The following is a 20,759-nucleotide window of genomic DNA, read 5'->3' as shown; positions in this document are numbered from 1 at the left end:
TCAAGGCTTCCACATGGCGAGCCGAACCAAGAAGCTCGAGATCCTTTTCCTTCTTCTTTTTTTTTTCTTTTTTTTTTTAAACGAAGCAGCAAACCACATGGCCTTGCTGACTGCTAGCTTCTGTTGATGTGCCCTCTAGGACACAGGCCTGGCCACACCCCCCAAGCCGGCATGGGTGTCAGTGTTCTCTTTCAGGAAACAATGTTAATCTGCCCAAGCCGCAAATGTGTCGACGTTGGAACCCAAGGCAGATATCTTGCGGCTGACCTGGAGGGCGGTTCACTTCTCTGGCCTATGAGAGCTGTTGACGGCCGTCTCTCAGCTTCATATGCTGCCGCGTTACCGTTTTGACTAGGACGAACAACGATATAGTGCACGAGGGAGCTGAACGAGATGCCAGGGCTAGTGCTCCTGAAGCTATTTGCAATAGCGTTTTGATCTGCCTCTTCGCCGACGGATGCTCAGGTTGGGGATCATTTGTGATGAGGCTTAGGCCGGGAGATATCACATATGGGACATGTTGATTGCGGTCAAATACCCAGGTGATGAAGCCTCGGGGTCCGGTGATGGTAAATGTCATCTCTTATTCTTTCTTTCTGGGACAAGAGTTTGCAAAGTGGTCTTGCTTACAAGCATCGTATGGAGGACTGATGGGTGGACTCGTTGCGATTAGCTCAGCCAGACGGACGGGTGGGAGGATGACGCCAAGGATCGTGTAGGATTGTGTAGGATTTTGAGACGCTGGCTTATCGACGGTTTGATGGAGCTTGATTGGTGGCGTCTGGATGGGTATCTGCATCGTGTCTCATACCATCTTATGTTGAGAGATTGAACGTTATGATAGCAATACAGCGTGGAGAGGCCAGCCGTCTTACCTTCAGTATGAAGAAGCTTTGTCTTGATGTTGAAGCTTCTTTATATGAGCATCGAAGCACATTCTTGCTGCCACATGCCGTTGCTACGGAGCACAAACGGGCGGCATCTCTTACCATCTGCCAGCCATTGACTGCACAGATCCTATCCGGTAGGATCCCCCTACTGGCCCTACCGGGAACTGGAGGGGAAGAGAGACAGAACATGCGTCGGCATTGTTTATTCTCACCAGCGCTTATCTGACGCTTTCGTCTTACATTTCAACCATCCGTCTCTTCAAGTCATGAAAAGGACGCCCTTGTCGACGCTGTGGTTCAACGGGGTACGGGATGCAGTGAGGACAAAAAGCTCTGGAGAGAGGCACTTACATGCACGTCCCGCATCAGGTCCATCCGTCCACATGGGACATTGATGCTTCTTTCTGCGGGCAAAGAGAAACCGGGCAGCCGGATCTGCGCATCATCATCAGTCGTGTAAGAACACCGCCCTCTTTTCCTTTTCCCTTTCCTTTTCCTTTTCCCTTTCCTTTTCTTTTTTTCGTCTTCTTTGGACTTTGATTGCCCAAACTAGCGGATTCAGTGACTCATGATGGAATTCCACAGACTTGCCGAGAGTGGAAATAGAGTGAACAAAAAAAAAAAAAAGGGAGAGAGGAGCCCGAAGGCGTGACGAATATTTCCGTCGTCGACGCCCGTCCCGCGCAAATCTTTCATCGCAACTTGCACTTTGATTTGCTAGATTGCGTTCTTTGACGCGGCGAGTGGTGGTCAGAACTTACATGTACCCTTGATGCGGCTGATCTGTCAGTTTGATGACATGTATCTCAGGTATATGTCGGGGCGTGAGGAGGATATTGAAAAGCCTCAACTGAGGAGATTGTTGGAGGCTGGCGGGCCCCGTGTGACGGTGATTTGCTCAGCTGGAAGAGAGGCGCCTTGTTCAAGATGGATGGATGGATGGATGGGTGGTGTCTGATCTGTGCTCAGCTCAGCCCTGCCCCTGCCCTGCTTCTGCCTCTCACTCTCTTCCTCCTCCTCTACTCACGCCCTCTCCCTCCCTCTCGAGCTGTCAATCGCCGCCCCGTCTTGATCATCATCGTTCATCGTCATCATCCCAGTCCCGTGTTCGCCAGCGCCTGCGGGCCTCGACGCTTCCCGAGCCACGCTCTGGGCGAATGAGCGCGTGTCCCGGCTGGTTGGACGAGGGGGGCCCCAACGGGATCCAATCACACGGTGCTGCCCAACTTGAAGCTATTCTGGCCCGGCAGCCAGCGCCTGTCACGGTACCCTCCATCTTTGTTTGGCCTGCAGAGCCCCCATTCTGTCGCCAGGCTGCCTCTGTTCTGTTCCGTCTCTTTTGCTCTTCTCGTCTGTTGTTGTGACACACGCCCTCATCCTTGATGGCTTGCGCACCGGCCAATGTCCAACCAAGCAGAATGCATCTGCCAACTCCCAGTTTCCAAAGAGAACAGGACGACGCCCGGATTCCGGTACCGCTCCATCGGGTGACCAGCTTCCCACCTCGATTTTCATTCCTTTTTTTTTTTTTCTCTCCTCTGTTCGTTTGCTCGAACTTTTGTGGTGGCGCTTCCCCCCTTGTTCTGGAAAATGGACTCCCGAGGTTCTGGACATTCCAAATTACCGCCCCGTCAGCATCGACGCCCGTCCTTCAGTCTCAAGCCAAGGATGCTCCATGGGCAACGCCGCTTTTGCAGGTCACGATGCTGATTACTTCCCTCTTCAATCGTTTTGACACGCTCCGAATGGCTGCGGACACGACGCCATCTCGGCGTATTTGCCTGCAGCGAAATTGTCCTCTTGCATGGGCTTTGACGCCACCAAATCACGAACGAGAAAAAGGGATCGGCCTGGTCGATGCTCACCGAGGCTGCAACAGGGAGCTCGGCTCAGCCTTGTTGTGAGAGGGCACGCCCTTTTTATGAATGCTTCGTAAATGTCATGCAACATGTAACCCTGCTGGCCATTGGCTAAGCCTGCATATATGCGCCCAGCCTCTGCTCCTTGGCCGTTTCTCCTTCTCGCGTCTTCGGGGGTTACAACTGATGAGCACTGCTGGGTGTCCCAACGGTGGCTTGCTTTAGCTCTTATGGTGAAGATGGTAGGTTACTGGTTTCATTCATGCTGTGTCCCTTGGCGGCTGTTTCGTGTAGCCAAGTCAATCTAAGCAATGCGCGTCTGGGAACCTTTGATGAGAACAGACAGGTCACTGAGCACAGCGAGCCGGGACCATCATTGTATTGTCTGGCGTCCTACAAGAGGCAAAAACCTGGCGTCGAACTCCTTTTACCGACTAGTACTGCCTTATTTACCGTTACCTGGGAGAAGTTGCCTGCATTGCGGCGTGCCAATCAACAGTGGCTCCTATTGGAAGTTGACCTGTCATGTTTCTTCGAGGTGAGAGCTTGAGTCTCGAATCCTGCGCAATAGGTAGGACTACTTGTACGCCATGGAGGGAGGGGGGAATCCATATGAGGCCTGGTTGGTGCTTCGTATACCTTGCCTTGCCTTGCTACACACCTGCATATGCCTGCCCAAGTACTGCTTTACCTAGGTAGGGTATATGGGACACAGCTTATATCTCCTGCAATGCAATGTGTGGATGAGCATGTGTGTGCGCGTGGCGCTCTTCAACCCGATGTGAATCCTACGCGGGGGGAAAAGAGGCAGTAAAGCAAGTGGACAGATTGCATTGCACGGCGAAATGAGCCACACAAAACTGCTGTCACATATCAGACAGTATTGGTGAGGAGGCAGGCGTTTTTGGCCAGATTGGTTGGCTCTCGGCGGCTCCTTGTGCATGATGGGAGGAAGCGGTTCCTGCCTCCTTATTTCTTATGTAGGATTTGTGTCAGCATGGAGTGAAATGAGGCTGCTTGGAGGAGGTGTGTGGTGAGGAGATGAGGAGATGACAGGTGTTTGTTGTTTTTGTTGTTTTTGGTTTTGGGGGATGGCTAGAGGTCGTGTGGTTGTTGATACCTGTATTGGCGAGGCGAAGACACCGTGGTAATGAAGTTGGGCTGGTTGAGTTGAGACGATTGCTTCGAACAAAGCTGCCGTCTTGATGAGTCGGCGAGACTTCTGACGTGGATGGCATGGGTAAAGACAAACAACTGTGCCAAGTTCGCTCCGACCCCGTATCAAAGTCTCTGCCGTTGATGAGAGAATTGGCAGACAACACAGCTTGTTTCCTTCTCTGCCGCCCATCCTAACCAGAGAGCATTCATCTTGGCCCTGTTCGACCACAACAACTTCCAGAGAGTATTGTAGTATTGTCTAAGAAGCCCGTGGCATTGCGTGGCGAGATGAAAGGGGCCTGGTAAAAAGTCATTTCTCAGAGGATGATTCCACAAGGACGATATACCCCTTGATCGTCTCTGCTGGATGGCGAGTTCAAGATGTGAGAAACCCTCATCGACTCCTCCAGTTCCATAGACGCAGTTGGTCCTTAATTCTCTGGTTTGTATGTTGAGCATCCACAAAGTTCAACTATGAAGGTAATACCAAACAAGAGATAGGTAAGAGGTTCATAGGTGGTTAGTTTCCACTCACTCACCATCTCAATGGAGTCGTGATAACCTAGCGAACGCTTCAGACAGGAGTGTCTGCAACTCGAGAACCGTAGGCCTCACTGTAATGAATTCGCATCATGGACTCGGTCAGGTGGACTTTCGTTGCCACAAAGACTTGCCATCTAGGCCAAAACGCTTCGTACGGCCCTAGGAATATACTCTAAACTATCGTATGTAGGCGGTGAGTATGGACTTTTTCGTTGAATACTCGATTCGACAATTCAGTAGCAGCGACGGATACCATTGCTGTGTTGCATTCCATCATGACTATATGACGTCCTCTAGGCCGGTGTGGGATGGCATCACAAGTCAAATGTTCGAAATCGCGAGCATCATATGATCAAGAGGCTCACTAGAAGATGGAGAGACAACATAGATGGACGGATACGTGAACAGACACAATAGACATAAGGCACTAGCAATGTGCTTTAATTGACGATAAGAGTGTCGAGGCCTACCTGTTTGTTCTTGAGACCTACCCTCTCATCATTTCGAAGTGTTTGTTTATTCGTTTGTAACTGGTTCAGAATCCGCCTTCCCAACTCCAGTGTAAACAGACCCCTTTCAAAATCCAATTCCAAAGCACAGGGATATACAAGTCACCGTAAACTCCTGTAATGCTTCCGTGCCCCTCCATTCCCCCAACGCCAAGATAGTAATATTGAAACCTATAACCGTGAACACCGCCGACCAGCCAGCCACTGTGATAGGGGTGGCACCAAAAGAAGGACCGAGACAAAAGGTGAGTGCAAAGGGTGATGGACGAAGCTCGAGAAGAGTGCAAGATGGACAAGCACGCTTTAGTCGTCTGAATGCCGCTCCGGAGACCGGGCTCTGGTTCGAATGCGAAACTTCTCCTTAAGCTTGGCTGTGAGGTGGGCCCTCTGGCCTCTCTCACGCTCTGCATCGTGGTTGCTCGATTCCTGAGCCCCTGTTTCGCTCTGGCGATTCGTCCGCATCTGGCGAAGTGCTGCTATTTGCTCCTCCCGCGTGGCTTGTCGCAACCTGTTGATGTCGAACAGGCGAGAGAGCCTGTTGCGGTGGTGACCGTGAGTGCCCTCGTCATCCTCACCGTCCAACGCCAAAGGAGGCGGCAATGTGGAATTCCTATTGTAAACAGTCCTGTCGATGGCCGCATCTTCAGCGTCGGGAGCGGCATCGTGGAGGTCAAGCCGACTATTTCAGTGCTTGTTAGCAACCTGCGATGCGAGCCGGGAATTGAGGGGTAGGACAAAACTCACCACAAAGGACATGTGCCGGAGACGTTGACAAGCCAGGGGTCGATGCAGGTCGGGTGGAACTTGTGATTGCAGGGCAAGACTCTCATATCTTCGCCTTCCCTAAAGTCTTCGGTGCAGATAGAACAGCCCGCGTTTTCGGGAGGAGGAGCGGCATCAGCAGCACCGCGCGACTCTGCGACTGGAGGGGCATCACGAGCCTCGTCGTGACCCGTCGCTCCCGTGACTCCCGTGGCTCCCCTGGAAGCCTCATGCCGTGGGTCGTTGGTGAAGATGGAAGATGACCGCTGAGTTCTGCCATCGCCAGTAGTGGCTGCGTCCAGCTCCAGGTCGGGATCCGGCTTGGCCGAGTCCTGGTTGTTCTTGAACTTGACAATGGGGAGCGTCTCGAGAACGGCCATGGCAAGCCCCCTTGCGCGGCTCTGCCGAGGTCGATTTCCCAGAGCCCGCCGGGGGCCGTACCTTTCGGGGTGTCGCTGAGCCCTGACGACGCCGGTGATGATGATTACGACAAACAAGATGGCAATGAGGGCGGTGATGGTGTAAAGAATGGCCATGGCGACCGTCGAGTTGTTGCTACCTCCGCTGGGATCGCCAGAGCCATCGCTTGATGCGTTTCCCGTAATGGAAACATTGACCAGCCGCCCGGTAGCAGTGCCGTTGAGAGAGTTGAGGACACCCTGGGCCTCGCCACTGTCGGCCATGGAGAGGATGTTGGAAAACGACGGCGGGCTCCCGAAATCGAGACTGCACCAGGTGCTGGCAAGCGAGTAGAGGACGATGGCCTTGGGACCTTGGGCAATGATGTCGTTGAGCATCTCGTCGGTGCTGATGAAGGTATCTGACGAGGGATGGTCGCACGACAGATAGGCGACATCGTTGGGCTTTGTGACCTTGTTAAAGTTGGACACGTCGGTGGCAATCATGACGCCGGTGATGTTGATGGACTTTTGTCTGCTCGTCAGCGTTTGGGCCATATCAAAGTCCTTGCAGGACAAGAGGCTCTCCATACCTGGGAAGGATTGCTTGACTGGTTCGGACCCGCGTTCGGAATGACAGGAATGACGGTATATTGGATCGGGTCCGCCTGCCCGTCGGGTGCCGACAGGTTCATCTGCAGCGCATTGTTGGTGGCCCAGTCTGGAGGGACGTCGGTTTGAGGCGTGGTTGAGACGTTGTTGTCCGTGGCCGCAGCGGCGACGCCCAAGAGGCCGAGAACGGCCGGCATGTGTAGATGCATCTTTGTCTCGCGCGTGCGCGCGCGTGTGTGCGCAGGTAAGATGGATGTAGATGTAATGGCTGTCTATGTATATCTTGGCCCTCAAGAAGAGGCGATGGGCTGGTGCGTAGGGTGAAGCTTCGCGACGGTCAATTTGGTGGTTGGTGGCGGGTCCGGTATGTCGAAGTCGAGGTAGTTCGTTGACTGCAGATGTTTGTTCGAGACGCTGCGGGTGAGAATCGAGCAGCTATTTTGCGATGGAGAGAGAGAGAGAGAGATGGAGAGAGCTTCGTCCGTATGGCAATGCGAAATTGATGCGGTCCTACCTGCGGTCCAGCTCTTGACAGCGGCGGCGAAGGCTCTCTGTTGCTCCGAAGCAGGCGGGCATCAGTCGCCTCGCTCGGTGTCTGGGCGCATCTGGCGACGCAACAGGCGCAGCCCGACAAGATCCGCCTCTAAGTCTGTCAGGAGCGACGGCGGCAAGACGCACAACACACAGAGAGCGAGAGAGACTCAGATGGCGATGCGATGCGAACCCGGCGCTGGAGGTTTGTCGATTCTGAGCATAGACGAGGTAGGTAAGGTATGGAACATTGAAGAGGGGACGTGAGACGGCTTTGAATCTTTTTTGGCGTCGCTTCGCCGGCCGCCGTGCATTAAGCCATTCCTCTCCGCGATCAGCGATCAGCCACCGCCGCAAGAAGCAGCTCCAGAGGTGGACGGATTGATGGCCCGCCTCGTCCGGGGCGGCGGAAAATAGCTCCAGCGGACTGCGGCTAGCAGAAAGTCAACCAAGATTATACGCTCGAGAGTGGCTGTTTGCAGTGCTGACTGCCTGTGACTGGACCGAGGTGCCCATGGATGCTGTGCTGAGACCGGGATTGATGGACGCAACTGGTTGGGCGACTCGAAAACAGACTTTGCCTGCTTTAGCGGTCTGTCGCCGTCATGCGAGCAAGCACCGAACCACGAGGAGGCGCCGTGAGGGATTGGGTTGATTGCATTTGGAATTGCCGGGAGGCGATGCCCGAGCTGGTGTAGCTGCATCTCCTTATTTAGAGCACAAGATCTAGATACTAATGCCGCAATTTGTAAACACGTCGTTTGAAAGATTCCAATAGATCTGCTCAAAACGCATTCTGCCTCGAGGAGAGCAGAGCAGGTGACGAGGATCGTAAGCAAGCCACCGCTCTTACTGGGCACATAGCCCGACATGTCGCTGTGCGCAGCTCACGCATTCGGGATTTCAGTTGTGCCAGCGCTTCTGATTGGCAGCATTGAGCCGCCAACAGGTCGACGGGATTGCGCATCCTCCCCGGAGTCCGTACGGGACACACGGGACACACGGGACATGGCCGGGCCAAGGCGTCGTGTGCCATTGAGTCTGCACGACGGCTACAGGCTGCCATGTGCCCTTCTTCATCTCTCTGAGCGCGATTCCAAACGCTTCGAATCCAAGATGTGCATTAACCAGAACAGCGAGCCAGAGTTTCTTTCGCGTAGTTCCATCTCGCGAATCTCTGCTCCATTCCCTGTTCGGCACCCATCCGGAGGCGAGCGAGGGGCGTTGCTTTTATTATAGCACGGCCCCATCGCCGCTTAGCAACATGACATGACCCAACGACCGCTATAGCCAGGCATGTCATCGCATTACTCATTCAGCTAAGCCCGGGCGGGCGCATTTGCTTTGGAAAGGCACAATTCTGGAACCAAGGGCTTGACCTTCGGAATCCGGGATGGAATCCACCAGTCGGTCGTACTGGGCCAGTTACCGCGGTCAAGTTGTGCCGTATACTGTAAAAGCCGCAAAGCGCTTCGTGTTGTGTCCTGCACAACCAAGAAGAATGAGTAATCGGTCTGAATAGAGCAGTACCTTGGCCTCCGCGAGGAGAGATGAAATCTTGACGTAGCATTCGATACACTTCACGGGCAGAGGCTCAATATCTTGTCTCCAAAGGGGGAATGACTGCTGATGCGGGCAGATACGGATGCAGATTGTATTAGATGACACAAATGCAAAACCCGATGCCCAGTTGCACCTGTCTGGCCTACAAGAAACGAAAGAAGACGTCGCAAAGTATGGACTTCTGATCGCTTCACAGCTGAAGCAAGCAGAGATGGCCAAGACGGAAATATGTCACCAGGTCTTCAAATGTTGAATCGCTTCAACACTCCTCAGCCTCAACGTGGACCCTGAAATCCCCTACTTGTGGCTTGCTTGAAACGGAGTGGCTTGCCGCTCAATAGCACTGGAATGGAACGTCGAAAATAAGGTACCGGCTACCTGGGATCAAGGCTCGCTTCACGGCACCTCCCGCCTCTTGACAGCAACGACTGCGGAAATGCCCAGAGTACTCTGTACATACCTCAGCGCCAGGCGGCCATGATGATCAGCAGGACGCGTTACCTGCCGCAGGCCAGAGTTACCTTACAATATGTACACCTCAGCCCTCAGGCACTGGCACCGCTGAAACTGCCCGCTAACTGGAGAGGCTAACGCGGCGTAACGGGTCCCGCCCGGCTCCCTCTTGCTTTTGGAAATGCTGGCCAGTCCCCTGGAGGCATCAACCACCTACTTGTCCCGTATCACCACCAGCATCGCGGCCATTCGCTCCTCGTCTCCCAGCCGCGGGACCGCCTGTGCGACTTGTCAACTTCGCTGCGAGGTCCTTCGTCCCGCCTGTCTGCCGTGATCCTCGCCCTCACCCTCGCCTCGCCTCCGAACCGCACAAACAGACGACGCAATCGATGGACCACGCCCAAGGGTCCTAACTTCCCGCGTCTCTCCCCCGGCGATTGTCTGTCCTGCCCTGCCTTGTCCTCTCCCCCCGGTCCGCCTCATGAGCTCCCTCAAGTTCGTCGTGTCCTCTCTGGACGCCATTGCCACCTCCAAGGATGCCCAGCGCAACAAGCAGCTGGCCGACTTGACCAAGACAGCCCTGGATGCCATCAAAGAGCAGGACCAGCTGCCCGACCCCGAGATTGTCTTCGCGCCTCTGCAGCTCGCGACCAAGACCAACAGCCCGCAGCTCACAACAACAGCCCTCGACTGCATTGGAAAGCTGATATCCTACTCGTACTTCTCGCTGCCCACCAAGGATGACGCACCCAAAGAAGGCGCCGCGCCGGCCCCCCCGCTGATCGAGCGAGCCATCGATACCATTTGCGACTGCTTCCAAGGCGAGACCACCGCCGTCGAGATCCAGCTGCAGATTGTCAAGTCGCTTCTGGCCGCTGTCCTGAACGACAAGATAGTGGTTCACGGCGCCGGCCTGCTCAAGGCTGTGCGCCAGGTCTACAATGTCTTTTTGCTCTCGCGGAGCACGGCCAACCAGCAGGTCGCGCAGGGCACTCTCACCCAGATGGTCGGCACCGTCTTCGAGCGAGTCAAGACCAGGCTTCACATGAAGGAGGCCAGACTCAGCCTCAACAACCTCAACCACGGCGCGAGCAATGTCACCTTTGACCAGTCCGAGATCGCCAATGGCACCCAGCACAGCGACGACAACGACGAGGCTTCGCCTGCACCGCCCGAGAGCACCGATGCTCCTCCGGAAGAGCCGGCCAATGCCGCCAAGCTCACGCTCAAGGACCTGGAGCACCGCAAGAGCTTCGACGATTCCACCCTCGGCGATGGACCGACCATGGTTACACGGCTCAAGTCGGACAAGAAAGACGAGAGTGACGTGTCCGTGTCGGGGCAGTCTGGCCCGCAAGAAGACAGCGATGCGCTGGATGCCGAGGACGAGGTCTACATCCGAGACGCCTACCTTGTCTTCCGGTCCTTCTGCAACCTGTCGACCAAGGTTCTGGCGCCCGACCAGCTCTTCGACTTGCGCGGCCAGCCAATGCGCTCCAAGCTGGTCTCTCTACATCTCATCCACACCCTCCTAAACAACAACATCGCCGTCTTCACATCGCCCCTCTGTACCATCACGAGCTCCAAGAGCAACGAGCCCACCACCTTTCTTCAAGCCATCAAATTCTATCTTTGCCTTAGCATCACGCGGAACGGAGCCAGCTCGGTGGACAGAATCTTCGACATCTGCTGTGAAATCTTTTGGCTCATGCTCAAGTACATGCGCCCCTCATTCAAGGTAGGCCAGACCCCTCTTCACCCCGGTCGTCATTGTCGAAGTACGTCGATGCGCATGTTTCAGAGGGCTCACTCCATTCTAGAAAGAAATCGAGGTCATTCTCAACGAAATCTACCTGGCCCTCTTGTCCCAAAAGAACGCGCCCCTGACGCAAAAGCTGTACTTTGTTTCCATTCTGAACCGTCTTTGCGCCGACCCTCGTGCCTTGGTGGAGACCTATCTCAACTACGACTGCGACCAGTCGGTAGAGAACATCTTCCAGACCGTCATTGAAGACCTGTCCAAGTTTGCGACGGCGCCGGTCACGATTACATCGATCCACGAGCAGGCATATGAGGAGTACAGGGCGAAAACAGCGCCCGCCAGCGAGTGGCAGCTCAAGGGCATCTTGCCTCCTTCACTCACGGTTGCGCATATCGCTCCGCATCAGGAGAATGAGCCCGACTACCCCAAGGAATATGCGATCAAGCGGCTATCACTAGAGGCCCTCGTCGAGACACTCCGCTCCTTGGTCAACTGGTCCGCCCCTGTGCGCTCAGACAATGAAAATGCCCGTCCGGATGGCGATACGAGGGCCTCCTTCGATGAGCTGCGGCCGTCAATCGACCCCACGAGCGAGAGTGCATCCCGGCTCGACACGCCTCTGCCGCCTTCGACCCCCGTATTGGAGGATGACCCCGATTACCTGAGCAAGGAAAAGGCTAGGAAAACGGCTCTGATGAAGGGAATCAGGCAATTCAACTTCAAGCCCAAGAAGGGCATTGAACTCTTGATCCGCGACGGCTTCATCCCGAGCGACAGCCCCAAGGATATCGCGACTTTCCTGTTGAATGAGGACAAGCTGGACAAGGCACAGATTGGCGAGTATCTCGGTGAGGGAGACCAGAAGAACATTGAAACCATGCACGCGTTTGTCGACTCCATGGACTTTACCAAGAAGCGATTCGTCGACGCTCTCCGCCAATTCTTGCAGTCGTTCCGCTTACCGGGAGAAGCGCAGAAAATCGATCGATTCATGCTCAAGTTTGCTGAACGCTATGTACTGGGCAACCCCAATGCCTTTGCCAACGCCGACACGGCATACGTGCTGGCATACTCTGTCATCCTCCTCAACACCGATCTGCACAGCAGCAAGATTGCCAAGAGGATGACCAAGGAGGAGTTTATCCGGAACAACGCGGGCATCAACGACAATGCCGATTTGCCTCACGATTACCAAATCTCCATCTACGAGGAGATTGCCAACAACGAGATCGTCCTCAAGAGCGAGCGCGACGTTGCAGCCGCCCAGGGCAATCTCCCCACCCAGCCGAGTGGCCTGGCTGCGGGCCTGGGACAGGCATTCTCCAATGTCGGGCGTGACTTGCAGCGAGAGGCTTACATGCAGCAGTCAGAAGAGATTGCATTGCGCTCGGAGCAGCTGTTCAAGAACCTGTTCAAGAGCCAGCGCCGAAACGCCTCCAAGATGGCACCCAAGTACATCGAAGCAACGTCCTTCAAGCACGTAGAGGCCATGTTTGATATCACCTGGATGTCCATCTTCTCGGCGCTCTCAGGCCAAATGCAAAAGGCACACAACCTCGAGGTGAACAAGCTGTGTCTGGAGGGCATGCGGCTGGCGACCCGCATTGCTTGCCTCTTCAACCTCTCAACACCTCGAGAGGCGTTCATCTCCGCGCTCCGCAATGCCACAAACCTGAATAACCCGCAGGAGATGCAGGCCAAGAACATTGAGGCGCTTAAAGTCATCCTGGATATCGCTCAGACCGAGGGCAACGTCCTCCAAGAGTCGTGGAAAGACATCCTCATGTGCATTAGTCAACTGGATCGCCTGCAGCTCATCTCTGGCGGCGTCGACGAGAGCGCCATCCCGGACGTTTCTCAGGCGCGCTTCATCCCCCCCTCGCGCGCCGGAACATCGGAATCCCGCTCGTCCATGCAGCTGAAATCCCGGCCGCGACAGAGGTCTGCAACTGGCCCGCGAGGCTTCTCCAACGAGATTGCTCTCGAGAGCCGCTCGGATGAGCTTGTCCGAAGCGTCGACCGAATCTTCTCCAACACGGCAAACCTCTCTGGCGAAGCCATGGTGTACTTTGCCAAAGCCCTGACCGAGGTTAGCTGGGATGAGATCAAGGTCTCTGGCTCCAACGACTCTCCTCGCACATACAGCCTACAAAAGATTGTCGAGATCAGCTACTACAACATGAACCGTGTTAGGTTCGAATGGAGCAATATCTGGGTCGTTCTCGGCGAGCACTTCAACCAGGTTGGCTGCCACAACAACATGAACATTGTCTTCTTCGCTCTGGATTCATTGCGTCAGCTGTCCATGCGGTTCATGGAAATCGAAGAGCTTGCGGGTTTCAAGTTCCAAAAGGATTTCCTCAAGCCCTTTGAGCACGTCTTGTCCAACTCGCACAACATCACCGTCAAAGACATGGTGTTGCGCTGCCTCATTCAGATGATTCAAGCCCGAGGCGACAACATCCGCTCCGGTTGGAGGACCATGTTTGGCGTCTTCACCGTTGCTGCCCGAGAGCCGTACGAGAGCATTGTCAACCTTGCGTACGAAAACGTCAACCAAGTGTACAAGGAGAAGTTCGGCGTCGTGATCTCACAGGGAGCGTTTACGGATCTCATTGTCTGCTTGACGGAATTCTCAAAGAACCTCAAGTTTCAGAAAAAGAGCCTTGGCGCTCTGGAGCTGCTCAAGTCCATCATCCCAACAATGCTCAAGACTCCAGAGTGCCCGCTGTCGACTGCGGCATTGGCCAATTCCAGTTCTGAAAACGGCGCCGTGGACCCGGCTCCAGGCGTCAACAAGAAGGCGCAGACAAAGACGTCGTTGGAAGAGGGTTACTGGTTCCCGGTACTCTTCGCCTTCCACGATGTGCTGATGACTGGGGAGGACCTCGAGGTTCGTTCAAACGCCCTAGAGTACTTTTTTGCCGCGCTGCTCAAGTACGGAGGCGGCTTCACCCAAGCCTTTTGGGATATTCTCTGGCGACAGCAGCTGTATCCCATCTTCATGGTTTTGCGTTCGCGGCCAGAAATGACCAATGTCTTGAACCACGAAGAGCTGTCTGTGTGGTTGTCGACCACGATGATTCAAGCCCTGCGCAACATGATCACGCTGTTTACGCACTATTTCGACGCCCTCGAGTACATGCTGGACAGGTTCCTGGAGCTGCTGGCCTTGTGCATCTGCCAGGAGAACGATACAATCTCTCGGATCGGTAGCAACTGTCTGCAACAGTTGATCTTGAAGAATGTCACCAAGTTTAACCAGGTGCACTGGACCAAGATTGTCGGGGCGTTCTGCGAACTCTTTGACCGGACAACGGCGTATCAGCTCTTTACCGCGGCAAACATGGAGGCTGCTACTGCCTTGTCGCTGTCATCGCCCAACGGACTGGAGTTTACTTCGCCCCTTAGCCCAACTACTGGCGAAGTTCCCACCGGTGATGAAAAGTCGCTCAAGATCAACGGCGGCGATGATCATAGCGCTGCTTCCGATACCGAGTCTATCCACCATCCGACACTACACAAGCTCGACGACGATGAGTCGCGGACGCCGACGGCAAACACCAACGGGCAGCAGCTGGAGGAGTTCAAGCCGTCTTCCACTCTTCAGCAGCAGCCTGTCGTGGTGACTGCAGCCCGCCGGCGGTTCTTTAACCGCATCATTTCTCGCTGCGTCTTGCAGCTGCTGATGATTGAGACGGTCAACGAGCTCTTCAGCAACGACACCGTCTATGCCAACATTCCCTCCACCGAGCTCCTGCGGCTCATGGCTCTTCTCAAGCGGTCCTTCCAGTTCGCACGCCGCTTCAACGAAGACAAGGAGCTTCGGATGAAGCTCTGGCGCGAGGGCTTTATGAAACAGCCTCCCAACCTGCTGAAGCAAGAAAGCGGTGCTGCGGCGACGTACGTATCGATCCTCTTCAGGATGTTCGTCGACGACGCGCCGGAGCGACTGAAGAGCAGACCCGACATTGAAGCCGCCCTCGTGCCGCTGTGCGAAGACATCATCACGGGCTACTCGCTGCTCGCGGAGGAGAGCCAGCAGAGGAACATCATCGCCTGGCGGCCGGTCGTCGTCGACGTGCTGGAGGGCTTCGCCACGTTCCCGGAAGAGGCCTTCAAGGCCCACCTGCCCTCGTTTTATCCGCTGGCCATTGACCTGCTGCAGAAGGACCTGACGGCGGATCTGCGCGGCGCGCTGCTCGGGGTCCTGCGGAGAGTGGGCGAGGTGTCGCTTGGGATCGAGGGCATGACGAGGGCTGGGGACAAGAGGAGGGAGAGCACGACCAGCACCAACGCTGAGGAGGCTGCTGGCGGGTCGGAGGCTGCGGCACGGAAGATGCTGTGAGTCGGTTCAGGGGGGGCATGACGCGGAAGGATGATGTATTTGGCGTTGAGGCGGGTTTTAGAATGTTTTCGCTCTTCTTTGTTCTTTAAAAAAAAAAGGCACCATTTTGCGTGTGTATGTCGAGGAAAGGTATGCCTGTCCCGTTATGTAGGTCCCTAAAAGAACGTTTTAATGCTATGATGTGTCATTTCTCCCGCATGCAGTACAAAGGTCCTTCTTGTGCCAGCTATTATTACATGCTAATTCTAAAGGACATGCATCTTTACTGCTCGGATACATGTAGACAATTCTACGTTCCAACAGGCAGAAGATGGGATCTCGCTTTCAACCCAGTATCTCGCTGATATACGCTCGCAAAGGCTCAGCCTCCTCCTCGACAGTCCGATTCGGCAACCCCCTCAACGCCTCCCTCAACTGCCCATCCTCCGCAGCCGCGACCCTCACCAGCGTCCTCACGATGCTCTTCTCCTCGGCATCCAGCCCCGCCACGCGCATCACGCTCACAAACGTCTCGAAGAAGTCAATCAGGTTCAAGTGCATGAGGGCGTCGTCCGTCTTGTTCACCATGCTCAGCGCGGCCCACTGCAGGATTCCTCGGCCGAGGGCCTGCGCGGCGGCGTCGGGGAGGGGGAACAGCTCCGGGAAGGAAGTCTGGCTTATGGCGCGGATGTTGAGCGTTGCGAGGCGTGTGAGGAGACGGAGGAGGCGGCCCTGAGAGAGCGAAGTCTGGTGTCTTGGTCTGGTTGGGGGAGTGGTTGTCGTCGTCTCAGGGGAGCACAGAGTGGTGATGCGTTCGAGGATGGGTCGCTCAAGGAGGATCAAGCGCCATAGGCGTCCGTGGCCGGGCATGCGCCGTCTGTTGGCGGCGGCGGCGGGGGGGAAGACTTGGAAGCCATGGATACTACTCCCGGTTGGGTTGCTGCTGGGTGGTTCGCGGACGATTTCGCAGTCCGTCTCCAAGAGGTCGCCGAGGACTTTTGCCGCGCGCTCACCGACGCCGACGTCTGGGCTCTCGAGCCAGCGCGTGACGAGGGCGTCGACGACGTCGGGAAAGGTGCTCAGGAGGGCGACCTCTGTGGGCGTCTTGGCGGCCTTGTGGATGATGGCGAGGGCGAGGAGGTTGGCGCCGGGGAGGGGCGAGGCGAGGGCCGCGAGGAGGGAGGGCGGGTCGGCGATGGTGAGGGTGCGGGTGAATGTCAGGGGGGAGAGGAGCTTGATTGTGAGGGAGAGGAGGGGGGACGGGTCCTGGGTTGTGGTTTTGAGGATGCGGGTGAGGGGGGGGAGGACGGCTGGGAGGAGGGGGGGGATGTTTGATTCTGGGAGGGTTGTTTTGTTAGCGGTTTGGACGTTTGAAGATGAGAGAGGGTGATGATACCTGTGAGCTGGAGCTCGATGTCGTCGAGGAGCTTGAGGTTGAAGGGCAGGGAGGCGTCGTTTTCGAGGCTCCGGAGGTGAGTCTGGAAGTCGTCGAGGCCGGAGATGGGATGGCTGTCTGAGGCGCCGTTGGGGATGACTCGGTCAGACATCTTGATGGGCCTTGATCAAAGACCGTCTTGTCTTTGTTGAAGAGACTGCTGATTGTTTTTCCTTTGTGATGCCGGAAATGTGAATAAGTTGCTATGTGCAACTCGAGATATCGTGGACAAGTACAATTTTATATGATTTCCAGGGTAAGCCGTCACACGTTGGCAGGCAGATGCGCTGACGGCAAGAAACAGAACGGGCAGTCAAAAGCTTCCCGGGCAAAGGGTGGGGCAGCGTCATAATAGCGGAGGAAATTCCGCTCCCCGCCATGACCTTTTCTTTTTTTTTTTTTTTTTTTTTTTTTTTTTTTTCTTGTCGCTGTGGAAGGTTTGGCGCTACTACATCAATTCGAGTTTCATCAGCCCATTCTTTTCTCCTGTCAAAAAAAAAAAAAAAAAACACCAAAGCTTAGCACGTCGCATTATACTCGAGGAATAAGCTGGTACAGACCAGTTCAGCGCTTCGTTTCATTCTTACAACTGGAACCCCGCACGGGAAAGCGATCTGGAAACGAATCTCGATTGGGAAGTGACGCGATAGCGGCGGAACTTGAGCTGAGCTGAAATGTCAGCAAGAGGTGGTGGAGGTGGTCGAGGAGGAGGACGAGGAGGACGAGGTGGAGGCAGAGGAGGACGGCCAGCGCTGCCATGGGATGACACAGACGAGCCTGATGCCCGGCCCTCTGAGCTGTTCCCGGTGAGTTTAAGAAGAATTCCTCAATGAATGGTTGTCAGAGAGAGAGGGAGAGAGAGAGCTTCAACTAACAAACAACTTCGTCCAGCCCCGAGAAGTTCCCACGCCTCGCCCCCTCACGACGACCGAATACAACGGCGTGCAGTGCTTCCTCCTCCTCCGCCACCAAATCCACTCCTCGCCCCTCTACACCTCCAAGCGCACCTCCCTCCTCGATCCCACCGCCCCGCGCAAGATCTACGGCCGCGAGCAGATGAACGCCCTCTACGACGTCCGCAGCAAGGCCTCGGTCGACCCCTTCGCCGCCATGCCCACCTACTCCCAGCGCTTCGCCCGCCCCGAGCGCGCCCTGCCCGAGTGGTCCGCCCGCCCCGTCTGCCGCGAAATGTTCCCCGCCGAGCTGCTCGACACCATTGACGCCGCGGACGCCGCGACCGGCGCGCGCAAGAGGCGCCGCCTCGAGCTGAGCAAGGTCAGCGCCCTGCCCAGCGCCGAGGAGGCCTTTGGCATGCCGTCGGCCCTCGAGGGCGAGGACGACGAGGGCCCGGTGGATGGGAAGAATATCCTGGAGAGGCTGGATGCGCTGCGGGACGACGAGGGTGACGACGCGGTCGATTTGGATGATGACGAGGGGCTGGAGGAGGAGGAGGAGGACGAGGTGTACGATGATGAGGATGCGGGCGATTACGATGCCGAGACGTACTTTGACAATGGCGATGAAGGAGGGGACGACTATGGGGATGGGGATGACGGCGAAGCAACATATTGACGCGTCTTTACTCAGCAGAGGACGCTTCTTGACTCTTTCTACCTCTCCTCTGGCATTGCTAAAGAGCCTTGGCAATGGAACGATGTCTTGGTGGAAAAAAAGCCGTTATTCGAGCATTCGTTCATACTACTTACTCAAACACATTTGTATATATACACGCTTATACCCTTCACTTGGCTTCGTGCCTCCAGGATGAGGCACAAATTACAACAAAAGTGCACAATCAGGGGCTTCTTTCAGATGCCGTTTTTCACATTACCAGAGGGCTAATTGCCCCTACATTCCATCGCCTTGATGTTCTCCAGTTACTACCTTCCATGGCCATCAACTTCCGGACCACGACGACGACTGAGTAGACTTCTCAGACACCCTGTCGTACCTATGCCATGCTCAGCCGCAAACGAGCTCTTGTACAGCAAGCGCCGCCTAATGAATAAACCCAAAAAAGCAAAACAAATACATCTTCATTTTACATTGAGAGAAAAGAGGAATCCCCAGGCCCCCAAAACTTTAAAGAAACCCCCCCACACACCATGTCTCGGTAAAAGCCACTTCATGAAACAACGCCAGAGTACAGCCCGGTATCCAAGAAGCCCGACTGCAGCCGCGACAGCCTCTCCCTCGTGTCGGCAATCTGCGCCGCCTGCGCGACAATGGCGCTGCCCATCTCGCGCAGCGCGGCGAGCACCTGGCCGAGCTGGTCCTGCACGGGCGCGCTGCTGCTGCTGTCGCGCAGGCTGCGGATCTGCTCGTACAGCCCGTTCTCGACGCCGGGCATGTCGCGCTCGATCTGCGACCGGTACTCGTCCAGGCGCTTCTTGTACTTTTCGACGTCGTCGCAGATGCGGTTGAAGTACGTGATGAGGTCCTGGGCGCTGGCGTGCGCCGACGAGGCGTCGGACGAGTTGGCGTCGCCGCCGCCGCCGGGGGGAGGCGGGCCGGCGAAGAGGCCCGTCTGGTGGTAGTGCGTCGGCAGCTTGAGGTTGTCGGCCGCCTTGAAGGAGAGCTGCGCGTCGGCCACGTCCTTCTTGGTCATGTCCTGGAGGGCCTTGACCGTCAGGATGTCGCGGTTGAGGGCGTCCTGCACCGTCTTGAACTTGGACTCGACGAACTGGACGTCGCGCCCGAGCTGGTCAATGTCCTTTTCGTGCTGAGGCATGAACTCCCCAATCTCATCCCTCATCTTGATGACGCGCTGGATGCCCTTGTCGATGAGGGCAATCTCGTTCTGGATCGGCTGCGCGAGGTCGTCGAAGCGCGTCCGCGGCCGCAGGTTGTCGTAGTTGACTTGCACAGCCGCAGTCTGTGTTGTCGCCGGGGCTGTCTGCGCTGTGGTTGATCCGCTACAGTAAAAGTTAGCACTTCTGGTATGAACAGATAGATCTTCATGATAGATCCGGTAGGCATTGCGTACAAAAAACCGCCAGCGGGCTTTGTCTGTGTCTGTGCCTGACCAAGCAATCCACCTCCAGTGGTGGTTGACGCAGGAGTCGAGCCAAAGAGACCCCCTCCAGTCTGTTGGGTGCTTGCCGTGTTTCCAAACAGTCCTCCGCTAGCCGGCTGCTGCTGTGTCGTCGCGGCACTTCCGAACAAGCCACCGCCAGTCGTTCCCGTGCTGGGCTGAGCTGTAGCTGTGTTTCCAAACAGTCCTCCGCCTGTCGTCGCCTGCTGTGTGCCCGTAGTGTTGCCAAACAAGCCTCCTCCAGTTGCCGCCGGCGTTGTCGTTGTCGTCGCTGCAGGCTTGGCCCCAAACAGCCCGCCACCGGCCGTACCAGAGGCTGGCTGAGCAGGCGTCGTTGACCCAAACAAGCCACCGCCCGTTGTGCCTGTGGATGAGGTTGTGTTCGCAGCACCGCCAAAGAGACCTCCGCCGGTGCTTGCCTGCGGTGTCGGCGTCGCGGGAGAGCCAAAGAGCCCTGTGCCTGCTGGCTTGGCGCCAAAGAGGCCACCGGTCGCCATGTTGCTCGTCGTTGATGGACTTGCCGACGCGTTGCCAGAGCCAAAGAGTGGTCGAGTCGCCGCGGGCTGCGAGGTCGTGCCTCTGTGGCGCGTTTAGTCAGCGACGATAATGAAAAAAAAGGAACCGAATTAGACAACGGCTGTGTTGCCTGCAGCTGATTGGATAGAATGGAATGCGTTGAAGAGCTGAGAGACGGTGGTTGCAGGGCAGCAGTCGGTGATATCAAAAAGTCAAAGAGCGCGGGCTGTTGGAAGATTTAGCAGAAGCTTACAGGGCATTGGCAGCCGAAGTGTTGATGCTGAGACCCGCTGGGCCGCTGGCAGACCGCGCCAGAGACATACGAACCGCACCTGAGGAACCAAGGGAAAAAAAATCGAGAGGAAATACAGCTTTTTTCGCCGGGAGCGAGTCAAGAGCCCAATTCA

At 55.9% G+C, this 20,759-nt stretch overlaps 5 protein-coding genes across 5 annotated transcripts; 2 read left to right on the top strand and 3 right to left on the bottom strand.

Annotated features, from left to right (window-relative positions):
* Positions 1-5,262: 5,262 nt before the first annotated feature.
* CCMA1212_002828 (Receptor-like protein) lies at positions 5,263-6,940 on the bottom strand (the record flags this gene model as incomplete). The annotated part of the gene is made up of 3 exons (XM_073700199.1): positions 5,263-5,638; positions 5,704-6,647; positions 6,713-6,940. 3 exons carry the CDS (start codon positions 6,938-6,940, stop codon positions 5,263-5,265), a joined length of 1,548 nt encoding a protein of 515 aa, XP_073561141.1.
* A 2,819-nt stretch (positions 6,941-9,759) lies between these two features.
* On the top strand, positions 9,760-15,388 carry CCMA1212_002827 (Protein transport protein SEC7; the record flags this gene model as incomplete). Its single annotated transcript, XM_073700198.1, has 2 exons — positions 9,760-11,016; positions 11,099-15,388. The coding sequence occupies 2 exons, from the start codon at positions 9,760-9,762 to the stop codon at positions 15,386-15,388; spliced, it is 5,547 nt and encodes a 1,848-aa protein (XP_073560920.1).
* Positions 15,389-15,712: 324 nt separating this feature from the next.
* Positions 15,713-16,914, bottom strand: CCMA1212_002826 (uncharacterized protein; the record flags this gene model as incomplete). The annotated part of the gene is made up of 2 exons (XM_073700197.1): positions 15,713-16,704; positions 16,764-16,914. The coding sequence occupies 2 exons, from the start codon at positions 16,912-16,914 to the stop codon at positions 15,713-15,715; spliced, it is 1,143 nt and encodes a 380-aa protein (XP_073561132.1).
* A 562-nt stretch (positions 16,915-17,476) lies between these two features.
* On the top strand, positions 17,477-18,374 carry CCMA1212_002825 (uncharacterized protein; the record flags this gene model as incomplete). The annotated part of the gene is made up of 2 exons (XM_073700196.1): positions 17,477-17,608; positions 17,694-18,374. 2 exons carry the CDS (start codon positions 17,477-17,479, stop codon positions 18,372-18,374), a joined length of 813 nt encoding a protein of 270 aa, XP_073561697.1.
* Positions 18,375-18,927: 553 nt separating this feature from the next.
* CCMA1212_002824 (Nucleoporin NUP49) lies at positions 18,928-20,673 on the bottom strand (the record flags this gene model as incomplete). The annotated part of the gene is made up of 3 exons (XM_073700195.1): positions 18,928-19,717; positions 19,789-20,415; positions 20,606-20,673. 3 exons carry the CDS (start codon positions 20,671-20,673, stop codon positions 18,928-18,930), a joined length of 1,485 nt encoding a protein of 494 aa, XP_073561512.1.
* Positions 20,674-20,759: the final 86 nt, after the last annotated feature.

This window comes from Trichoderma ghanense, assembly GCF_004382785.1.
Source record: "Trichoderma ghanense strain CCMA-1212 chromosome Unknown scaffold_2, whole genome shotgun sequence".
Taxonomy (NCBI): Eukaryota; Fungi; Ascomycota; class Sordariomycetes; order Hypocreales; family Hypocreaceae; genus Trichoderma; species Trichoderma ghanense.
The sequence above is the reverse complement of the archived record's forward strand: the minus strand, read 5'-3'. Positions and strand labels throughout refer to the sequence as shown.